Genomic DNA, 22635 nt, shown 5'->3' with positions numbered 1-22635 from the left:
TGTGCCTTGATCTTCCAAGCTACTGCATGAGATACTTCTTTTTGTGGTTAGGAGCCAGACATCATCAATACCAAAAGCACAGTCCTGACTTATTTTGGCATCACAGGTCACTATATATTAGGACGGTGCAGTGTTCTGCTGCAGCATTCCTTCATTACATTTGGAATGTAAAGTTTTCCCAAAGAAGTCCTTACTGCCTGAGACTCAGACAAGCATCAAGTAGATAATCACATAGGCAGATGCCTCCAAGTATTTCCCGACAAACACATTCCTGTGGTTGGCAGTGGGGTTCCTGGCTTATGGTCATATCTATTATCTGGTTACAGCAATAAACATGTTACAAGCAAGATGCAACTTGACAGCCAGAGTCTAGCCCTTAAGCCTATACGTACCTATACTCCAGCTTTGTGTAGTGGCTGCCTTTCTCCAGACATGTGATTATATCTGTGCAAAGTAAAAGTTATTTCTCAATCTGGAAGATACAAGTACTTGTGAATTTATATTCGTAAGTCCATACATACAGACTTAGTCAGTTAAAGCTAAAGTGTCATTTAAGAAGAATTAAGAGCCACAGAGGCCCTGCAACGTTTGTTCCCCCTTCATAATCTTTGTTTTACCTTCCCTATCCTTCACATAGATTTCTTCAATTGGATCTACATTCCCCCCCCAAAAAAAAATAATTACAGCAAAATTTCAATTTAACAAATGTCTTGAGGGAAGAGTCATCGTTTAGAACCCTAATGTCAGAATTTACTTATGTGAAATTCTAGTTTAGCAAGAACTGTCTTATGCCTGGTATGATAGTCAGTCAGACTTACATGCTCCGTCATAAATCAAGAACAAGAAAAGATAAGACTTTTATGTACAACTTGGCAACAGAGTAGAGATTCAAGTTCTTTCATGCCAACATACAGATTTTTCCAGTATCAATTTCTGACTGCAACCATTAGTACTGAAATAGTAAGATGAAAGGCAATTTCCCTCTGCTTGCTTCTCCTTTCTGTTCAGAATGCTTGGCATGCCAGCAAAAAAGGCACTCTCGCTGCAGTCTGGCCACCTTCCCATTTCCATAAGAAGCAAGACAAGCAGGCAGCCAAATAAGGGACGGTGATTAGAGGTCACTAGCATTGAGGTTATTCTTGCTTCCCAAAACTAAGGAATGAGAACAGTGACCAATTGGTTTTGTAGTCACTGTTCCCTTGACAGCTCATCTCAATTCCTACCTATATTCATTTGAGGTTTTCCACTTTACCTGGATGATCACTGCTGGTGAAGGACAGGAGAAAACCCCTACCAGATATATGGGACCTGCTCTCAAAGCGAATGGTTACTTCACGAGAATCCAAGATTATTTCTTTTGGGATGGGCACATTGCCACAATAAGGTCCTAAAAACAGAACAAGTATAATTGGAGGCTTGCTCCATACAACAGAGACACACCCAAAAAACCCCCCACCAAATCCATAGAACTTAGTTTACTATGTGCATATTTGACTTGCAATCTTTGAAGTTAGTTAAAATAGCTAAAATCTTGCCACCTTTCATTCAATAAAAAAGAAACACTGATATTAACATTTCAGATTATTTTAGTTTCAAGTACTGTAACGTAACCAGAATTCGGTAGTTTTGAAAGTATAGCTTTCTTAAAAGAGCAGTAAATAACAAAACCCGACAATTGTCATTTAAGGTCTTAACACAGTATGTGTGATAATTACATACATAATAAATGTAATAAATATGTAAACATGTAATAAATATATTCATATAATGTATGATTTTTTAGTTCTTGGTTTTAGTTTTGTGAATTTATGATTTGTAGTTTTATTACTGCTGTGAACTGTCCGTCATGTTTTAAGATAGCCATATAAATTTTTAAAATACATTAATATATGTAGCACTATTTGCAAAATATATATTCACATTTAGTTATTTCTATGAAAAACAAAAACAGTAATCCTTTTCCTTATTTTCTTCTTCTGTTTTGAGAAATAGTTTATTAAAAGTTCAGTAACAATTTTATTTTTTTACATGGGAAGATAAATGCACTAAACATTTTTAGATCCAAACTATAGAGCATTATAATGGAACCAATTTCATTAATGAAAACATTTTAAGATGTTGCTTTTTATATTTGAACTCTTTAGAAAATTAGGAAATGATTTTGCTGGCTTAGTTCGCCATTTTATCTAACTGTAATTTTTAATAATTAATGCAGAATTACTTTCCTCAAAGCATTATAAAATATTTGTTAGAAAGCAAGGTGAAAACAATTGGAAATGCTCAACTGAAAGTAGTAAACAATTTGGAGATATAATTTGTAAAAATTAAAATGAAAAAAATTAGGGAAAAAAGATAGGAGATCTAGTGATAGCAGAAAATAAAGAGAGTGAATAGCAATCTATAAATTGTAAAAGATAATTATTATGTGCAGGATGTAAAACAGTATTATTCTATTCCAGGGGTGTCAAACTGCCGGCCCAAAGGCCGGTTGCATCATGCAGAGGCCGCACCCACCCCAGCTTCGGCAATGCGAAAAAAGGCACAATATGTTGCGACATGTCACGTGATGTGTTTGACACTTGTGTTCTAGATCTAGTCATACGTATTATTATATAATATATAAACATTAAAGAGAATTACAATGTCCACAAAAGCAAGTAATTCAGGTTTTTGTAGGTTTCACTTATTGAGAATTCTGTAGGTATAAAGATTGTGAGTCAAGTTGATAGGTTAGTTAGGAGATAAAACTAACAACAAAATGTTTCAGAAACATTTAGATGTGACCTCATTTTAGCATGGAAGTTGACCAGACCTATGTACATATCAGCGGGAAATCAATTCAAAGTTGCATGAAATACTTGGAAGAGAAAGTTATCTTTAATGTAAGATCTGATGTCCTGAAGGACAAAGAAAGTATTCAAAGATTAAAGGTTTAATCTTTTTACTCTGAGTGTAAAATCCTCAAAAATGATCACAACAACCAAGTTCACATCCAAAACAGAGGGTTTCAAACTCAAAACAGGATGTTTCAAATTCAAAAGTTTGAATTCAAAACATTTTGCACACACCTAGGAATTATTGTCTCCTGTCTCCTGTTAAATTACTAAGACCTTAAACATTCCTTAAGGCTAAAGAGCCATTGCAGGATGTAATTATGCTTGCTTAAGAGTTTTTATTTTAATAAAAGACAGATTTGAGGAAGTCTGAATTATGTTAGTAGAAGGCCTAAATTACAGACCACCAAAAAGTGTAGCACACACTTTTAAATGTTCTTACTTGCTTTAAGAGTTAAGAGGTATGTGATGAAGCATAATCACAGCTTGTTTTGCTGTAGTCTAAAGTGTTTTATATCATTAGAAACCATTTCTACCAGCCTTTCACTATTAATACTTCTAGGTGGTATTTCTACCACAAAAATAACTGTTATGGTTTAAAAATATAACAACTGAAGGCACAAAGGACTGCAATTAACTCCTCAAGAGAAACTAATACTGGCTATAAAAGTCTCTGGAGCATTAAACAGCAGACCGAGGAAGCTTTCAGATGCAGCCGTGATTCTTCACAAAAATGGTAATATTACATTGGAGAGAGTGAAATACCTCAGCTTGACTGTCCCTTCATAATCATCCAGGGTTTGATTTATCAGTTCCCAGTCAGCGTATTTATTTTATTTTTTATTTTAATTCCATTTATATCCCGCCCTTCTCCGAAGACTCAGGGCGGCTTACAAGCTTAGCAGTAGCCTTCATTCTATGTATATGCCTGCTTATTAGGGCTTTCACACACACCCCAAGCGGCATTATTACAAAGTCAGCTTAATTGCCCCCAACAATCTGGGTCCTCATTTTACCTACCTCGGAAGGCTGGAAGGCTGAGTCAACCTTGAGCCTGGTGGGATGCGAACCTGCACTAATTGCAGGCAGCTCGTGTTACTTAAGGAGGCATTAGCCCACTGCTCCACCAAGGCTCTTGTGCAATATATATAGGCAGTCTTCACTTAGCAACCATTCAAAGTTAGGCAGGCCACTCCAGAACTCCTGATGACCCATTCTCAAAGTTCTGATGGCTGCATTACCCCATGATCACATGATCATGTATGGACCACTTGTCAACCAGCTCACATTTGCAGTATCCCACAGTCAGGTGACAATGGGTTTTGGCATTTTTTGCTGCTTTCCAGCAAAAAAATTTCCATTTAGAGCAGGGGTAGGCAAACGTGGCTCTTTTATGACTCGTGGACTTCAACTCCCAGAATTCCTGAGCCAGCACAGGCATTCTGGGAGTTGAAGTCCACGAGTCATAAAAGAGCCAAGTTTGCCTACCCTTGATTTAGAGGAAGCAGGTTCATTTAATGACTATGGCATTCAATTAATAACTGGGCATTTGGTGCAAAAAAGGTCATAAAATTGGGTGTGATCCCATAATGACCTTCCATGAATTACAATCGTTAATTCCGGGCTTTATTAGGGTTGTAAATTGATTTGTTCAATGAATAAAAATAAATCTGGAAATGATCTGGAAGTCAATACTTAATGTGTACTTTAAAAAATAGAATGGAAAGAAATGGTTATTTTATGTTTTAAAGGTTACAATACATTTTCCCCATTCCTTTTTTTCAGACTAAATTTGCCTCCAGACATTTTCCCACAGATACGCTTCTAGTATCTCTTATATTTCCTAACGACCTGTCTTGCCCTCAAGTGTAGAGTAATTAAGACTGCTGATTCATTCTAAGGTTGACTGGTCTGAGGCTAGGAAACATACAGCATTCCAGATACTGTAAAATAAATTCTGCACAAAAAAAAAAATCAGACATGCCTGCACTTGCGAAAGAAGTCAACCAAGTCTCAGATTTAGAATCAACAGATCAAACAAGAATACTTTTCACAATTCTGTAAAAGAGAAGTATAAGGTAAAGAAACAGTTATCAATAATTCAGCATAAAGCTTGTGAATAATACAGGTCTAATTCCAGGAAAATTGAAGAGTGTTACCGTCTCTAGTTCAGAGAACCCAAACTCCTGCTGAAGGAATTTTTGAAGAAAACTAAAATGTTGCATTAAAGCACATGCGATAAAGTCCCAGAGTTAGACATATCTTTCTATTTAAATGAATCTCAGATAGCAAAACTTGAAGAAAGCCTTTGTTCAAGATCTTGGAGAATCACTGCCAAGGGAGACAGTATTGTATTAAATGGCCCAATGGATGATTTTAATGTTATATAGTTCCGCAATATATAATTCATTTGAGTGCTTCTATGTACTGCAATAACACCCTAATTCTTTTTCTGTACTTACCACAATGGTATCTAACTAAGTCTATTTTCCAAGCGCCTCATTTAAAAAGCCTATTATCCCATATAAATGTCAGCATTTTCATATTTATTAAGGAGAAATATTTGCCTCATTAAAATGTATATTTTTACTATCAAACAGAAAAACAACTATTTATGTCTTTTTATAAGGTGAAAAGCAATGGTGTTAAAATATATAATTATTAAGATTTAAACAGCACTCAGAATCCAAGACTGCATAAAAACAGCTATTTGAACAGATCTTCTATAGTGTATCCCCCACCTTCTCTGTCAGGCAGGAATGATATAAAATGTAACCTTAAAATTCTAATCTTCCGCCATTTTTTTCAATATTCCATATAACATAAGTCAGGTTATCCTCTATTTTGGCTACTTGATTCTTTATAATCAGGTATTCTCACAATCTTTCTTTAGCCATCAAGTGCTAATTGAAAATAAAAACACCTTTATGGTTCAAAAGACAGCCTGATTCCTAACTTTTATTCTTTATAATATTTAATAACACAAATCTGACCATATCTATTTAAAAATAAGAGCCACTTTCCATCATAATTGCTCTCTGGGAAGCCTGTTTAAGACTGACTATTCACAAGTTCTCATAACTGACAGATTAGAATAAAACTGCACGCTCTTGTATTGTTATACTAATCACTGTATGGTAGTTTATGTAAAGAAAAACACCACAACTTGGAAAAGGATTATGCCTTAAGGTCATGGTAAAATGAGCACTATTTAGTCATATCAGAGTAAAGATCTACTGCCTATTTTCCTAGATTATCACATTTTCAGACTAGACTAGTCATCAGTTCTATTTTATTGGATTTCCCCAAAGTTGCTTTTTCAGGAGGCAACTGGACTTTCTTGTTTTTCTCTGAAGACGTTTGGCTTCTCATCCAAGAAGCTTTGTTTTATTGGCTGTTACATCATTTCTACAAGTATATACAGTCATGGCCGAAATTGTTGGCACCCCAGAAATTTTTCCAGAAAATCAAGTATTTCTCACAGAAAAGTATTGCAGGAACACATGTTTTGCTATACACAGGTTTATTCCCTTTGTGTGTATTGGAACACAACAAAAAAAGGGAGGGGAAAAAGCAAATTGGACAGAATGTCAAATAAAACTCCAAAAATGGGCCGGACAAAATTATTGGCACCCTTTCAAAATTGTGGGTAAACAAGATTGTTTCAAGCATGTGATGCTCCTTTAAACTCACCTGGGGCAAGTAACAGGTGTGGGCAACATAAAAATCACACCTGAAAGCAGATAAAAAGGAGAGAAGTTCACTTAGTCTTTGCATTGTGTGTCTGTGTGTGCCACGCTAAGCATGGACAACAGTAAGAGGAAAAGAGAACTGTCTGAGGACTTGAGAACCAAAATTGTGGACAAATATCAACAATCTCAAGGTTACAAGTCCATCTCCAGAGATCTAGATTTGTCTTTGTCCACAGTGCGCAACATTATCAAGAAGTTTGCAACCCATGGCACTGTAGCGAATCTCCCTGGTCGTGGACAGAAGAGAAAAATTGATGAAAGGTTGCAACGCAGGATAGTCCGGATGGTGGATAAGCAGCCCCAAACAAGTTCCAAAGGAATGCAAGCTGTCCTGCAGGCTCAGCGAGTATCAGTGTCAGCGCAAACTATCTGTCAACATTTAAATGAAACGCTATGGCAGGAGACCCAGGAGGACCCCACTGCTGACACAGAGACATAAAAAAGCAAGATTACAGTTTGCCAAAATGTACTTGAGTAAGCCAAAATCCTTCTGCGAAAATGTCTTGTGGACAGATGAGACCAAGATAGAGCTTTTTGGTAAAGCACATCATTCTACTGTTTATCGAAAACGAAATGAGGCCTACAAAGAAAAGAACACAGTACCTACAGTGAAATATGGTGGAGGTTCAATGATGTTTTGGGGTTGTTTTGCTGCCTCTGGCACTGGGTGCCTTGAATGTGTGCAAGGCATCATGAAATCTGAGGATTACCAAAGGATTTTGGGTCGCACTGTAGAGCCCAGTGTCAGAAAGCTGGGTTTGCATCCGAGATCTTGGGTCTTCCAGCAGGACAATGACCCCAAACATACGTCAAAAAGCACCCAGAAATGGATGGCAAGAAAGCGCTGGAGAGTTCTGAAGTGGCCAGCAATGAGTCCAGATCTGAATCCCATTGAACACCTGTGGAGAAATCTTAAAATTGCTGTTGGGAAAAGGCGCCCTTCCAATAAGAGAGACCTGGAGCAGTTTGCAAAGGAAGAGTGGTCCAAAATTCCGGGTGAGAGGTGTAAGAAGCTTATTGATGGTTATAGGAAGTGACTGATTTCAGTTATTTTTTCCAAAGGGTGTGCAACCAAATATTAAGTTAAGGGTGCCAATAATTTTGTCCAGCCCATTTTTGGAGTTTGTTTGACATTATGTCCAATTTGCTTTTTTCCCTCCCTTTTTTTGTTGTGTTCCAATACACACAAAGGGAATAAACCTGTGTATAGCAAAACATGTGTTCCTGCAATACTTTTCTGTGAGAAATACTTGATTTTCTGGAAAAATTTCTGGGGTGCCAACAATTTCGGCCATGACTGTATATGTGGTGTGCATCAGCTCTAATTGGATTCATAAATCCTGTCTTCCACCTTTCTTTACAGAATTAGGCCTAGAGTGGCCAATTGAATCACTGTGATGACCTGGGCACTATTTTTTGTACCATATCTACACACCCTTTTTTCTAAACACTTTAATCATCCTTTCTTGCATCAGCTAACTTGTGCTATTGCTTTTAGGTGCCATAAGTCTAACACAGAACGAATATTCAGTTGTGCATTTCAGCTGCTTTTTTTTTAAAAAAAGAAAAAGTGAAGCACTAGGTAATGATAACTCCCATCTCACCCTGATGGGAGTGATTACTGATCTTTGGGCTCATCCTTATTTTTTGTAGCTGATTAACCACCAGACTATCAAAGTGTCCTTGTATATCTACAGCTCCCTCAGTGATTGGTGCTTTTTAAAAATAAAATAAAATAAATCAAATTCCTGAATAAACACAGTGCAGATAAGGATGAGAAAAGATTAAGGTAGAGTGCTGATTTTATACTCCCTTATTGGTCAGTATGTGGGAGCTTTGGGCAGCTCATCCAAATAACGTGGGAGCCGGCAGTTAGGATGAGGATGGGTCTCCACCCTGAAAATGATTCTGATGATTTAGGGAGTGACAACAGTACTGTGGAAATGCCTTCCAACAAATCAGTTGCACCATCACCTCTTTACATACCGTACACTGTTGTAGAATTGTAGATGATAAGGTAGTTAGATTCACATTTCTGGGATTCTATATCCAAGTCTCCAATTTTTAAGATCAGTTGCTTTCCATGAGGTAGCTGAATTTTCTTTTCACAGAGAGTATGATTGGGATAAGTCCTAGGATAGTTTTTGGATGTTAAAGTTCCACTGTCTTGGTAGATGACTACAGAACCACATCCATCACCTATTTGAAGAAAGATGAAAATAATAGGTATATTATCTGCTGCAATGCACCACACATTCAGCTCTTAAAATATCACTGCCCACTTACTATTCTCCTAGATTTGAACATCTGTTTTTCAAGTAGGTTCTCAATTATCTCTTAAAAACAAAGGGAGGCATGAATCAGTTCAGGGGTTATTAAACTTGCATGAAAAAATGTTCTTTGTTGTCAAAAATAATAGTGAAAAAAATGTGCTTAGAACCAATTTACCCATTAGGCACAAGAGGCATAATACCCAGGGCCCATGAAAATCTCTTAATTGTTTTTTAATAAAAGAATAAAAATGTAGAAATTATTAATGTTAAGCCTTTTAATAAATATTAAATCATATGCTTTTTAGGCAAGAATGCAGGCAAGGAAGACACAACATTTGAGCATCAAACTAATGGTTTTATTTGTACCGGTAACTTATAGGCATAGTGTTCACATAAAAATTTAGTAGTCCTAATGATATGCGATGTACATCACAACTAATCAGCAACAACTATTATTACAAAATATTATGTATTATACATTATTTACTATTCCCTACTTCTCTGTAAAAATACAAAGGAAATATTGAAAATCATATAAAATATATAACAAACAAAATATGCCACAGAAAATATGCTAACCTACAGTTAGAACAATGGCTTAATGTAATATTTTAACCCATCCCATGGCATTTCTTGACAAATCTCTTGGCGCAAAAGACCACAAAGCACAAAATAATGTATTATTTAAAGCAAATTAAAAACGGGTATAGAGCAAGGAACTATTGTACATAGAAAAATGTATGCCAGCAAGCATGACCCGTTATAGAAAGTCTGGTCTCCTGCACTGCATGTTCTTCACAGCTCAATCTATCAATGCTTTACGATAGATTTACAGCATCTATTTTTATCAAAACTGCTATGTGACAGGGTGAGCTCCTGTCATTTGCTCCAGCTCCTGCCGACCTAGCAGTTTGAAAATGTGTCAATACGAGTAGATAAATAGGTACCACTTCAGTGGGCACATGAAAGGGGACATGAAAGGAGCCACCAACTCCCAGGCAACGGTGCTGTCACCAGCTGATCCTTTCACCATGAAAGCGCTTCGGTGCTTCCCACATGGAAGTATAGGATCTATCTTTCTATCAAAGCTGATGGTCCTCATGAACACTTCAGAGTATTCTTGGAAAATAAAATGGTGGTGACTACAGTGTGGTGTTCTGTTTAATAATATGCCCGGAAGCCTAGAAAAAAAGACAAGTTACACTGAGATGCTAGAAAGCATCATGAGAAACTTGACAGAATGATGGGGAACAACCTTACCCATCTGTTGTCTATCCAACTCCTCAAAATTTCAAATATGTTTGGAAGATATGACCTAAAATGTTGCTATTCTGGGCAGAGGTAGTAGTGGGAGAGAGCTTGCAAGTATTACCACTGCTATATACCTAGATATATGATCCATAGTTTGCTACTTTACATTAAGGGAAAATCAAGATTCCTCTGGCAAACAAGAAAAAATAGACCCAGGTTTCAAATGCAGAGCTGCTGAAATATGTGAAAGTAGCCACAGCTGATTAAAAGATAGGCAGAGTTGCTTTAAGGCCTGCTGGACAGACACATGCACGTCCCAAAGATATTCTCCTTGGCTCTGGTAGAAGTGTTTCCTAGCCAGGCACATCCACATCCAGAGCTTGGGAGAGCCTCAATGCAGTCATGCCTTCAAGCAGCTGCCACCAATTCCAGGTTTTTGAGAAAAGATCCATATGAGAACAGAGAATTTATTCACTAGATCTCATTTCTTCAACTGAAAATGTTTGAGTATCATTTAAATTGGACAGTGATCCCCCATATTCATATTATATTAAACTGATCTTTTGAATACTCTGATTTGTACAGGTACAATACCCACTTGTTAATGTCAAGGAATCTGTGTTTTGTCTTCTTCAATTAATGGAATGACAGAAAAGAAGATTTTCAGCATTTCATAGGAAGTGGGCGTAGTTTACTGAAGCTTGAATGCATCACTAGTTTTTCAGTTGAGAAGCAGGTTTGGCTTCCATATTAACTAAGCTAAAAGGAGTTAAATTCTCAAGCAGATTTCCGCCACCCAGAAAACAGCTCCAGTTTTCTTTCCTGAAAAAGAAATAGTAGGTCTCCAGGAATGGCATTGTTTCTGGCTTAACTCTTCTCTTTTGTTCCTTAGCTGGAACCTCTCTCCCATTTTCTTTTCACAGCACAGTTAAATAGAAGTAATCTTTCCTTGTCTGAATTTTATCCAACGCAGAAAGGGAAGGAATATCTGCCCAAACTAAGTAGGACCAGAGATTTCCAACAAGCACTTTTGCTTGCTTCCAAAATAATTATGAAACCACTGTTTTTACAATAACTGCTTACTGCGTTTCACAGGAAAGTGGTGGGAATTATTTGATGGAACAATGTTCTTGTGTATATTCTACAGTATATACAGCTGCCATAGAGTTAAATCTACTGTATTGAAACACATTTAATTTTAGGCAAATTGTTCATTCCACTTTGTGTTCCACATAGGTGTCATAACTTCTTAGGTGAAGTCATATTGAACCACAATTCTCTATTTCAGTTATAAAACAGATTAACATGCAAAAGAGGAAAGACCTGCTTTCTTCTTCTAACTTGTTAAACTATGGTTTAGCACCCAGGCTACGGTTTAGCACACCAGGACTGTATATCCCAAACAATCCGATATCTGGAGGTAACAATCTCTATTTGATCAATGGTTGTATTCTTGCAGGAGTGGTCTCTTGATAATCACATCCCATGGTAATATGGCTGGTTCTAAAGGACACATTGGATAAAAATTGGCATTCTCTGCTTGTCTGAAGTTCTCTTTTTTGTACCCAGCTGAATACTAAGGCTTTTGAAAAAAGGTTATTTGATTCATACAGCACAATTTGAAAAAACGAACACACATTGCAATAGGGCATAGACATATACCGTATATACTTGAGTATAAGCCGAATTTTTCAGCCCACTTTTTGGGCTGAAAAATTCCACTTCGGCTTATACTCCAGTCAACAAAAAAAACTTACCGAGGACTTGTGCGCGGCCGAGGCTTTGGTGCTTCCGGGATCGCCCGCACCTCTCCCAAGCCACCGCCGTCCGAGACCTGCCGAAGTTTGGGGAGGTTTGGGGAGGTGCGCGCGCACCTCCCCAAACTCCGCGCCTTGCCTGCCTGCTTCTTTCCGCAGCGGAAAGAAGCAGGCAGGCAGGGCGCGGAGGAACGGAGACTTGCCGACGTTTGGGGAGGTTTGGGCGCCTCCCCAAACCTCGGCAGGTCTCCGTTCCTCCGCGCAGACCTGCCGACGTTTGGGGAGGTTTGGGCGCCTCCCCAAACCTCCCCAAACGTCGGCAGGTCTCCGTTCCTCCTGCCGACCTTTGGGGAGGTTTGGGCGCCTCCCCAAACCTCCCCAAACCTCGGCAGGTCTCCGTTCCTCCTGCCGACCTTTGGGGAGGTTTGGGCGCCTCCCCAAACCTCGGCAGGTCTCCGTTCCTCCTGCCGACCTTTGGGGAGGTTTGGGCGCCTCCCCAAACCTCGGCAGGTCTCCGTTCCTCCTGCCGACCTTTGGGGAGGTTTGGGCGCCTCCCCAAACCTCGGCAGGTCTCCGTTCCTCCTGCCGACCTTTGGGGAGGTTTGGGCGCCTCCCCAAACCTCGGCAGGTCTCCGTTCCTCCTGCCGACCTTTGGGGAGGTTTGGGCGCCTCCCCAAACCTCGGCAGGTCTCCGTTCCTCCTGCCGACCTTTGGGGAGGTTTGGGCGCCTCCCCAAACCTCGGCAGGTCTCCGTTCCTGTTTGGGGAGGTTTGGGCGCCTCCCCAAACCTCCGCAGGTCTCCGTTCCTCCGCGCAGACCTGCCGACCTTTGGGGAGGTTTGGGCGCCTCCCCAAACGTCCCCAAACCTCGGCAGGTCTCCGTTCCTGTTTGGGGAGGTTTGGGCGCCTCCCCAAACCTCCCCAAACCTCGGCAGGTCTCCGTTCCTCCGCGCAGACCTGCCGACCTTTGGGGAGGTTTGGGCGCCTCCCCAAACCTCGGCAGGTCTCCGTTCCTGTTTGGGGAGGTTTGGGCGCCTCCCCAAACCTCGGCAGGTCTCCGTTCCTCCGCGCAGACCTGCCGACCTTTGGGGAGGTTTGGGCGCCTCCCCAAACGTCCCCAAACCTCGGCAGGTCTCCGTTCCTGTTTGGGGAGGTTTGGGCGCCTCCCCAAACCTCCCCAAACCTCGGCAGGTCTCCGTTCCTCCGCGCAGACCTGCCGACCTTTGGGGAGGTTTGGGCGCCTCCCCAAACGTCCCCAAACCTCGGCAGGTCTCCGTTCCTGTTTGGGGAGGTTTGGGCGCCTCCCCAAACCTCCCCAAACCTCGGCAGGTCTCCGTTCCTCCGCGCAGACCTGCCGACCTTTGGGGAGGTTTGGGCGCCTCCCCAAACCTCCCCAAACCTCGGCAGGTCTCCGTTCCTGTTTGGGGAGGTTTGGGCGCCTCCCCAAACCTCCCCAAACCTCGGCAGGTCTCCGTTCCTCCGCGCAGACCTGCCGACCTTTGGGGAGGTTTGGGCGCCTCCCCAAACGTCCCCAAACCTCGGCAGGTCTCCGTTCCTGTTTGGGGAGGTTTGGGCGCCTCCCCAAACCTCCCCAAACCTCGGCAGGTCTCCGTTCCTCCGCGCAGACCTGCCGACCTTTGGGGAGGTTTGGGCGCCTCCCCAAACGTCCCCAAACCTCGGCAGGTCTCCGTTCCTGTTTGGGGAGGTTTGGGCGCCTCCCCAAACGTCCCCAAACCTCGGCAGGTCTCCGTTCCTCCGCGCAGACCTGCCGACCTTTGGGGAGGTTTGGGCGCCTCCCCAAACCTCCCCAAACCTCGGCAGGTCTCCGTTCTTCCTGCCGACCTTTGGGGAGGTTTGGGCGCCTCCCCAAACCTCCCCAAACGTCGGCAGGTCTGCGCGGAGGAACGGAGACCTGCCGAGGTTTGGGGAGGTTTGGGGAGGCGCCCAAACCTCCCCAAACAGGAACGGAGACCTGCCGAGGTTTGGGGAGGTTTGGGGAGGCGCCCAAACCTCCCCAAAGGTCGGCAGGTCTGCGCGGAGGAACGGAGACCTGCCGAGGTTTGGGGAGGTTTGGGGAGGCGCCCAAACCTCCCCAAACAGGAACGGAGACCTGCCGAGGTTTGGGGACGTTTGGGGAGGCGCCCAAACCTCCCCAAAGGTCGGCAGGTCTGCGCGGAGGAACGGAGACCTGCCGAGGTTTGGGGAGGTTTGGGGAGGCGCCCAAACCTCCCCAAACAGGAACGGAGACCTGCCGAGGTTTGGGGACGTTTGGGGAGGCGCCCAAACCTCCCCAAAGGTCGGCAGGTCTGCGCGGAGGAACGGAGACCTGCCGAGGTTTGGGGAGGTTTGGGGAGGCGCCCAAACCTCCCCAAACAGGAACGGAGACCTGCCGAGGTTTGGGGACGTTTGGGGAGGCGCCCAAACCTCCCCAAAGGTCGGCAGGTCTGCGCGGAGGAACGGAGACCTGCCGAGGTTTGGGGAGGTTTGGGGAGGCGCCCAAACCTCCCCAAACAGGAACGGAGACCTGCCGAGGTTTGGGGACGTTTGGGGAGGCGCCCAAACCTCCCCAAAGGTCGGCAGGTCTGCGCGGAGGAACGGAGACCTGCCGAGGTTTGGGGAGGTTTGGGGAGGCGCCCAAACCTCCCCAAACAGGAACGGAGACCTGCCGAGGTTTGGGGAGGTTTGGGGAGGCGCCCAAACCTCCCCAAACGTCGGCAGGTCTGCGCGGAGGAACGGAGACCTGCCGAGGTTTGGGGAGGTTTGGGGAGGCGCCCAAACCTCCCCAAACAGGAACGGAGACCTGCCGAGGTTTGGGGACGTTTGGGGAGGCGCCCAAACCTCCCCAAAGGTCGGCAGGTCTGTGCGGAGGAACGGAGACCTGCCGAGGTTTGGGGAGGTTTGGGGAGGCGCCCAAACCTCCCCAAACAGGAACGGAGACCTGCCGAGGTTTGGGGACGTTTGGGGAGGCGCCCAAACCTCCCCAAAGGTCGGCAGGTCTGCGCGGAGGAACGGAGACCTGCCGAGGTTTGGGGAGGTTTGGGGAGGCGCCCAAACCTCCCCAAACAGGAACGGAGACCTGCCGAGGTTTGGGGACGTTTGGGGAGGCGCCCAAACCTCCCCAAAGGTCGGCAGGTCTGCGCGGAGGAACGGAGACCTGCCGAGGTTTGGGGAGGTTTGGGGAGGCGCCCAAACCTCCCCAAACAGGAACGGAGACCTGCCGAGGTTTGGGGACGTTTGGGGAGGCGCCCAAACCTCCCCAAAGGTCGGCAGGTCTGCGCGGAGGAACGGAGACCTGCCGAGGTTTGGGGAGGTTTGGGGAGGCGCCCAAACCTCCCCAAACAGGAACGGAGACCTGCCGAGGTTTGGGGACGTTTGGGGAGGCGCCCAAACCTCCCCAAAGGTCGGCAGGTCTGCGCGGAGGAACGGAGACCTGCCGAGGTTTGGGGAGGTTTGGGGAGGCGCCCAAACCTCCCCAAACAGGAACGGAGACCTGCCGAGGTTTGGGGAGGTTTGGGGAGGCGCCCAAACCTCCCCAAACGTCGGCAGGTCTGCGCGGAGGAACGGAGACCTGCCGAGGTTTGGGGAGGTTTGGGGAGGCGCCCAAACCTCCCCAAACAGGAACGGAGACCTGCCGAGGTTTGGGGACGTTTGGGGAGGCGCCCAAACCTCCCCAAAGGTCGGCAGGTCTGCGCGGAGGAACGGAGACCTGCCGAGGTTTGGGGAGGCGCCCAAACCTCCCCAAAGGTCGGCAGGAGGAACGGAGACTTGCCGAGGTTTGGGGAGGTTTGGGGAGGCGCCCAAACCTCCCCAAAGGTCGGCAGGAGGAACGGAGACCTGCCGAGGTTTGGGGAGGTTTGGGGAGGCGCCCAAACCTCCCCAAAGGTCGGCAGGAGGAACGGAGACCTGCCGACGTTTGGGGAGGTTTGGGGAGGCGCCCAAACCTCCCCAAAGGTCGGCAGGAGGAACGGAGACCTGCCGACGAGCCGCGGCCACACAGGGTATTCCTGTGTATTCAGGCTTGCAGAACGGCGGATCGGCTTATACTCGAGTCAATAACTTTTTCCAGTTTTGGGGGGTGAAATTGGGGGTCTCGGCTTATACTCGAGTCGGCTTATACTCAAGTATATACGGTATACCACTTCTCAGTGCTTTACAGCCCTATCTAAACAGTTTACCAGGTCAGCATATTGTCCCCAACAATCTGGTCCTCATTTTACCGACCTCGAAAGGATGGAAGGCTGACTCAATCTTGAACCAGTCAGGATCAAACTCCTGGCTGTGGGCAGCTAGCCTGCAATACTGCAGTCTAATCACTACGCCACCATGGCTCTTATGCCAAATTTTGGCTTGCTATCTTGTACAACCACAGTTTGCAAACAAAAGTTTATGGTTTAGCCACTTTAGCATATTAGACAAATCCAACTATATTTAATAAGTGATGGGTTAAACAAATTATGTCTTAGTGCAGGTATGTCAAACTTGCAACGTCACATGACGTCGTGCGACGTATCGTGACTTTTTCCCCATTGCCGGCAATGGGGTGGGCGTTGTTTCGGTGTGATGCATCCGGCCTGCGGGCCGACAGTTTGACATGCTTGTCTCAGTGCAATATGTGAACCCAATCATCACCTTATTAAGTTTTACAAACTAAAATGTAATCTTTTCAGCTGTATCTCCAGTAAAGCAATGATAATGATATTTTTCTTAAATTTTATTTTTGGGATGCTACTCAAGATAATATGACACACTGCACCATTTTTACTTTTTCTAAAAGCATTCAGCCACAGTAAGACAGAAGAAGCTGAAGCAGTTTTTAATATATTTGAAATTCAAGAAGGATCACTTAAAGTTAAAATGTTAATTCTCACCGTGGTTGGATTCCTACAGTGGCTTGCCTTCTACTCCTTGTAAGAATAATATAAAAAAACAAGAATAATTTTCTAAATTACAGATAATTATGAAATAAACATAATTAGTATACTAATCAACCACTGTGCATTAAATCCTTGCTGACAAACCTTAGAAATAAATCATTCTGTATAACATATAACCTGCGGTTCTCCTCAACCTATGACCACAATTGAGCCCAAAATTTCTGTTCCTAAGTGAAACATTTGTTAATTGAGTTTGTCTGATTTTACGATGTTTCTTGCCAGAGTTATTAAGTGAATCACTACAGTTGTTAAGTTAGTCAAACTGTTACGTAAATCTGGTTTCTCCACTGACTCTGCTTGTCAGAAGGTCGCAAAAGGGGACCATGTAACCACCCTGGGACGCTGCAACCATTAATTACCATGGGGATGCTACAATGGTCATAAGTGTAAAAACTGGTTATAAGTCACTTTTTTCAGTACTGTTAACTCTGAACAGTCAATTAACGGACTGTTGAAAGTCGAGGACTACCTGTATAACAGTGGAATAGTTCTGGGTCGACCATCTGTCGATTTTTTAAAAGAAGAGGTTGGACACCACCTCTCATGAATTTATTTTTCTGCACACTGAGGAGAATTTGACTTGATGATGCTCAGGGTCCCTGCCAACTCTTGAATTCTATGGTTTTATGTTCTTCTGTTTTACTGGCTAACAATTAACTCTCTTTGACTACTGTTTTACATAATATGCACAAACAATAAGAGAGAATCTTTGCTCATCAGCCTATCCTCCATTTTAGTTCAAGCCACACATCAGGAAAAGGTTGGCAGTTATCTATTTTTAATACAAGTTATAATGTCACATTATCTGACTTACTCTTTATAACAATCCCGTATGATGGGCAGTTTTGTATTGTAATGCTGATGGGAAAGAAGCTGAGATACAAGCACTGATTTGCCTAGTTACCTACTAATATAAGTTTGAAACAACTGATCCCTCAGCACTCATTCTTGGGCTTTTTAAAAGGTATAACAAATAAAATATTTTTTATTAATGCTTAGTTTTGCCCAAAGTGAAAAACAGGTCTAAGATATAGCTGATCTTCAAGGGTTTTAAGAAACTGTATGTATTACTTCTTTACTGCACTAGATACAATCAGATACTTGCAATACTCAGTGACTAATGCACTTTGCAAAATTCTCCATTTAAATTGCAGGCTTCTTTATCAGAACTGTTGTCCTATTTCCTTAAACACATTTTTTCTCCTATCTCCTATTTTGTGTATTATCTTCTTGAGAATTCGGAACCTTACTATTCTCCACCACCACCTTTTGTTTTAGAAAACTACAGTTATAAATTCTAATGAATATGTTGACCAAACTATGGATTTTGTATTTTCCCCCTTTCCCCCTCAAAGTAGTTCTTTTACAATCTTATAACTAGATAAACAGATAAAGCTGTCATGAAATAACTGGGTCAAACAATATAAAGCACTCAAATCAACTAATACAGTATAACTCAAGGTTCTATTTGCAAAGCCATGTTTTCTAGCTTATTAGACAAACCAAAGTTCAAAAGAAAGAATCTTTCCCCTTTTAAATTGCTGTAGAACAGTGATTCTCAACCTGTGGTCCACAGACTCCTGGAGGGGACACAATGTCATCAAAGAGCGTCCAGGAAAGCTTGAAGAAATGTTGTGATTTAAATCTTGAGTTAAGCCTTGGGGGTCTGTCACCATGGTCCATGGCTACAAAAGGTATTTAAAGGGAGTCATGGGGAAGAAAAGATTGAGGACCACTGCTGTATTTGGCCATCCTCTGCGAGATCTACTCATATTTTTCAATATTTTTGTTTAACTACAGCAACTGGGTATTTTTAGTCTTCTTAATTAACAGAATACTGTATTAAGGCAGTCTTGTGGAAGTTTAAAACTTCAGAGGAAGTAAGAACCATACTGTATGTCAAAAAGTCAGCAATTTTAGAACACTGCATTTGCACAGTATAATTTTAAAGGAACCATTTGCATGTGCTAACATGTATTCACCCGTTATCTATTTCTCAGTTACAACTGATTGTTCTGATAGCTGAAATTCCCACAAGGTTACAAATAGCAAAGTTCACCTGAACAAAATAAATACTGAAGGATTTATTCCTTTAAAAAGAAAGCAAATCAAGGGTACATCCTAGTACACAGCGGGGGTTTCTTTTTGAGACTATGCTGTAGAAAAACTAGTTTGAAGTTGAAAAGCAAGCAGCTAATAATAAAGAATATGATCACCCATTTGCTAATCGTAAACCATGTTGCTTAAAACAGGTCCACAATCACTCTGGGATTTAATTTTGCAGAGAAAACCTGAAAGGTATGCTAGAGGAATTAAAGCCACAAATTCCAAACACCTTAAAAAGATACATTTCACACACCATGCTTTTTAAAGGTTAAGTGTGATTTCTGGGATTTGCAGATGATTTTTTCCTCAGACAAGACCCAGCTTCTACAGGATAAAAAGGTGTTTGGTAACATGTACTTGAATTAACCAGTGTCAATATTATCAGTGTAATATTTCATTTCAACACAACATTTATCAAACCTTAGGTACACATGTTGGAGTGAGACCCATCAGAATCTTATCCCAGCATGACCCACAGCCTTATTCAGGCATTCATAAATGTGAATGTGCTAACTCCATTCATTCCACTCACAGCTTTCTCCACATTGCTCAGGAAGAATGGAAAAGAAACTGTAACTGTGCAGGTCTCTTTTTGCAATCAGGTGGAATCTCTTACCCTTTCCGTGACTGTGCAGGTATTCCCAAACTAGAAACTGAATCCTGATTCTGATTTTTCTACTCCATGTGAAAAGGTAGGAATTTATTAGGCAGGACAAGCCCACAGTTCTCAATATGGCTACCTCACTTCTGAGCAATACATGTGCCCATCTCTAATATACCAAGATACCCTGCAAACAAGATGATAGTAATGAAGGATTCAGATGTACATGCCAGAAGAACCCTCTATATTACATTGGAGAATCCAAGGCTCTTTAAAACAAACGAACAAACAAAAAAACCCTCTACTTCCAGAATGCTTAAGGTCAAAGAGTGGATCGGGGAACTTTACGGGCCCAGTTATCCATTTGCAAAATAGACACAACTCAGGTGTTTTTTGTTGTTGTTGTTGTTAACAATCGCTGAAATTGAAAGCAGGTAAAAAGAACTACTACAGGATAAAAACGACAGACAATATCGGAATACCACAAATCTTAACTCGGGCAATCAACAACTTCTAGCCTTTGGTTGCGCCTCGATTCCAGGTTTTTAAAGAGAAGAAGTCTGTTCAGCGTTAACAAAAACAGCCCAGCCCGTTTTTTAATGCCAACGTTTTTGAAGATGCACCGGGATAAAAGGCAAGCTTGAAGGTTTCGAACGCCTCTAGAAAGAAACCTCGAGCACTCTTACGACCTCCGGGTGTAAAGGAGCTTCGCCCGAAAGGGGAAAAAGTCTGGCATGCAAAGAAAGGGCTCGTCCGCTCGGTCCAGAGAGTCAGCACGTAAGAATCGTGCCTCAGCGGGTGTCCATCCACCTCCAGGCTCTCACCCCCACTCCTCGCTCCACTCAACCTTCCTACCCCAACGTGCAGCCTAGCAGGCAGGCCGACTCACCGAGCTTCGCCGGCGAGCTCCAGGATAACAAAGCGGGCAGCAGCAGGAGGACACTCAGCTCCCGACTGCACCCCATATAGTCCCTGGACCTGCTGGCCCCGCTCGCTTGCTTCTCCCAGCCCTTTTCAAAACTTCCTCCCGCGCCCGGCTGGGGAAAAAAAGCTTGATGCGCCGCAGCCGCTCTTTCTTTCTTCAAAGGACGCGACGTCCCCAAAGAGACGCCTCGTATCCTCTGAAGCCAGACGAGCAGCGCTTCCCTCTGGCTACCAACCTCCCACCCGCGGGCAAAGGAAGCGAGGAAGGAAGAAAGCAAGAAGCACCGCTCTTCTGATTGGATCTCGGGAAGGGGCGGAGCCTCGGGTCCAGCCCCTCCCTCTGGGTCCTTGTGGGAAAAGGATCTGTTGTCTTCTCGTTCGCCGCGTGGCCGGTCGATCTCCCTTCACGTCTGGTCGCCGTGCAGGTGACGTTATAAAGCAGGGGTCTTCAAACTTGGCCCTTTTATGACTTGTGGACTTCAACTCCCAGAATTCTGGCTGAGGAATTCTGGGAGTTGAAGTCCACAAGTCATAAAAGGGCCAAGTTTGAAGACCCCTGTTATAAAGCATTTGGCAGTGCGGGGCGGGGGGGGGAGGAACCCGGCTTTTTCGGAAGAAAAAAAATACGGTTGTTGCGGAGGAAAGCTGATCAAACCTTAGACTTTTAATAACAAGCTCGATTTCCAAAGCAGGAGTCCCTGGATTCTCCCTCGACCCCTATTCCCAGTGAAGAATATTATTATTATTATATTATTATTATTCCTAGATCCTCTCTCACCGAGACTCGACCGCAGTGCACTTGATATTACATTACCTTACTGTTACAGAACATACATGCGACACAGAAGTGTTTATCATCATTCCTATAAATTGCACCCTTTCCCTCTCTTAATTTTCCTCTTTAGCAAAATAAATAAATAAATTAGTACTTATTGTAGGCAAGTAGACAAATCTTAACATTTATAGTTTTAGGAAAAAGTAAGGTACAAAGTATGCACAAAGTAGGGTACAAAGATGCACAAAGTATTATGAGCATCAGCTGAGGAATAGACAATATTTACGGGAACACCTGCCGGTGTCAACTTCCCATCGTCCTGTGTGCTCCCACAGAGAGGGCCTCCTCAGGGTGCCGTCGGCCAGGGAATGCCGACTGGCGGCCCCCAGGGGGAGAGCATTCTCTGTGGGCGCGCCTGCCCTCTGGAACCAGCTCCCTGTTGAGCTCCGGATGGCTCCCAACCTTCGCTCTTCGCCGCGACCTGAAAACCTGGTTATTTGAGCTTGCCAGCCTGGACTGAGGGTTTGGGATTTTAAATTTTTAGAATGTGATTTACTTGTTGGGGCTAATTTAATTTAATTTATTTTTAACTTTGTATATTGTGTTTTAACTGCCCTGTACACCGCCCCGAGTCCTTCCGGAGAAGGGCGGTATATAAATCCAATAAAATAAATAAATAAATAAACTGGAACCTCATACCTCTGTCTCAAGAATATGATTTCCGTTCAGTGGAAATCATCCTTGAATCCTCTGGGGAAGTCATGGAAAACTGAAGACAGCGCTACAAAAGCAGAAGCCACAGAGCCAGTGGGAAGACCTGTTCCTTGGGACATCTCCAGATAAGGAGATGTTGGAAGATTGCCCACATGTGCTTGGGTGACTGTTATGTGCAAGGAGACCCCAGACAGTGGTTTTCTGCAGGTTTGAGCACCTGGAGACAACAGGATCAGCCATCTTGCTCACATCATGGTTGAGTCATTAAAAACACTTAAGTTCATAAACCTCATTTTCTAATCACTTCAGAAATTACTCATTAACTACTATTAGATAGCTTGAGACCAACAAGTCTGAAAACACCAGATGAGTCTGCCTTCAATCCTGTGTGAAAGAAAGCTTAGGAATTTAAAGGAAACCAACAACAAAAAGGCAAATAAGATTTTGATCTTAGAAAGTTGTAAAGAGGCTGTCAGATAAAAACTGGAATATTGAAACTTACAATAAGATTTTGTAATTAATTACAAAGAACAAACAGCTTATCATAGGAAATAGGTCCTGTTTAGATTTTTCCAAGGTCCAACAAAGATCTTATGATTTCAAAAACTTGGCAAATAGAGAGGACTAATTATTTTAGGCAGAAGAAAGATTTACAAACCTGCGAAATGTTGCAAAATGTTCTAACAATAAAAGTACCGAAGAAGACCTATGAAGA

At 43.1% G+C, this 22635-nt stretch overlaps 1 protein-coding gene across 1 annotated transcript in view; it reads right to left on the bottom strand.

The window, feature by feature from the left end:
* The window catches only part of DCBLD1 (discoidin, CUB and LCCL domain containing 1), a 51963-nt gene extending 31290 nt beyond the window's left edge, over nt 1–20673 (bottom strand). The window contains exons 1-4 of the mRNA XM_081343507.1: nt 20397–20673; nt 8573–8785; nt 1253–1387; nt 393–444 (exon numbers count right to left, since the gene is read on the bottom strand). Of these exons, the coding sequence (XP_081199633.1) occupies nt 393–444; nt 1253–1387; nt 8573–8785; nt 20397–20472 (476 nt within the window). The 5' untranslated portion in view covers nt 20473–20673. The remainder of the gene's footprint in view (nt 1–392; nt 445–1252; nt 1388–8572; nt 8786–20396) is intronic.
* Nucleotides 20674–22635: the final 1962 nt, after the last annotated feature.

The sequence above is a fragment of the Vipera berus genome (assembly GCF_964194415.1).
Source record: "Vipera berus genome assembly, chromosome: 1".
NCBI classification, from domain to species: Eukaryota; Metazoa; Chordata; class Lepidosauria; order Squamata; family Viperidae; genus Vipera; species Vipera berus.
Note: the sequence above shows the minus strand (reverse complement) of the source record. Positions and strands in the feature narration are given on the sequence as shown.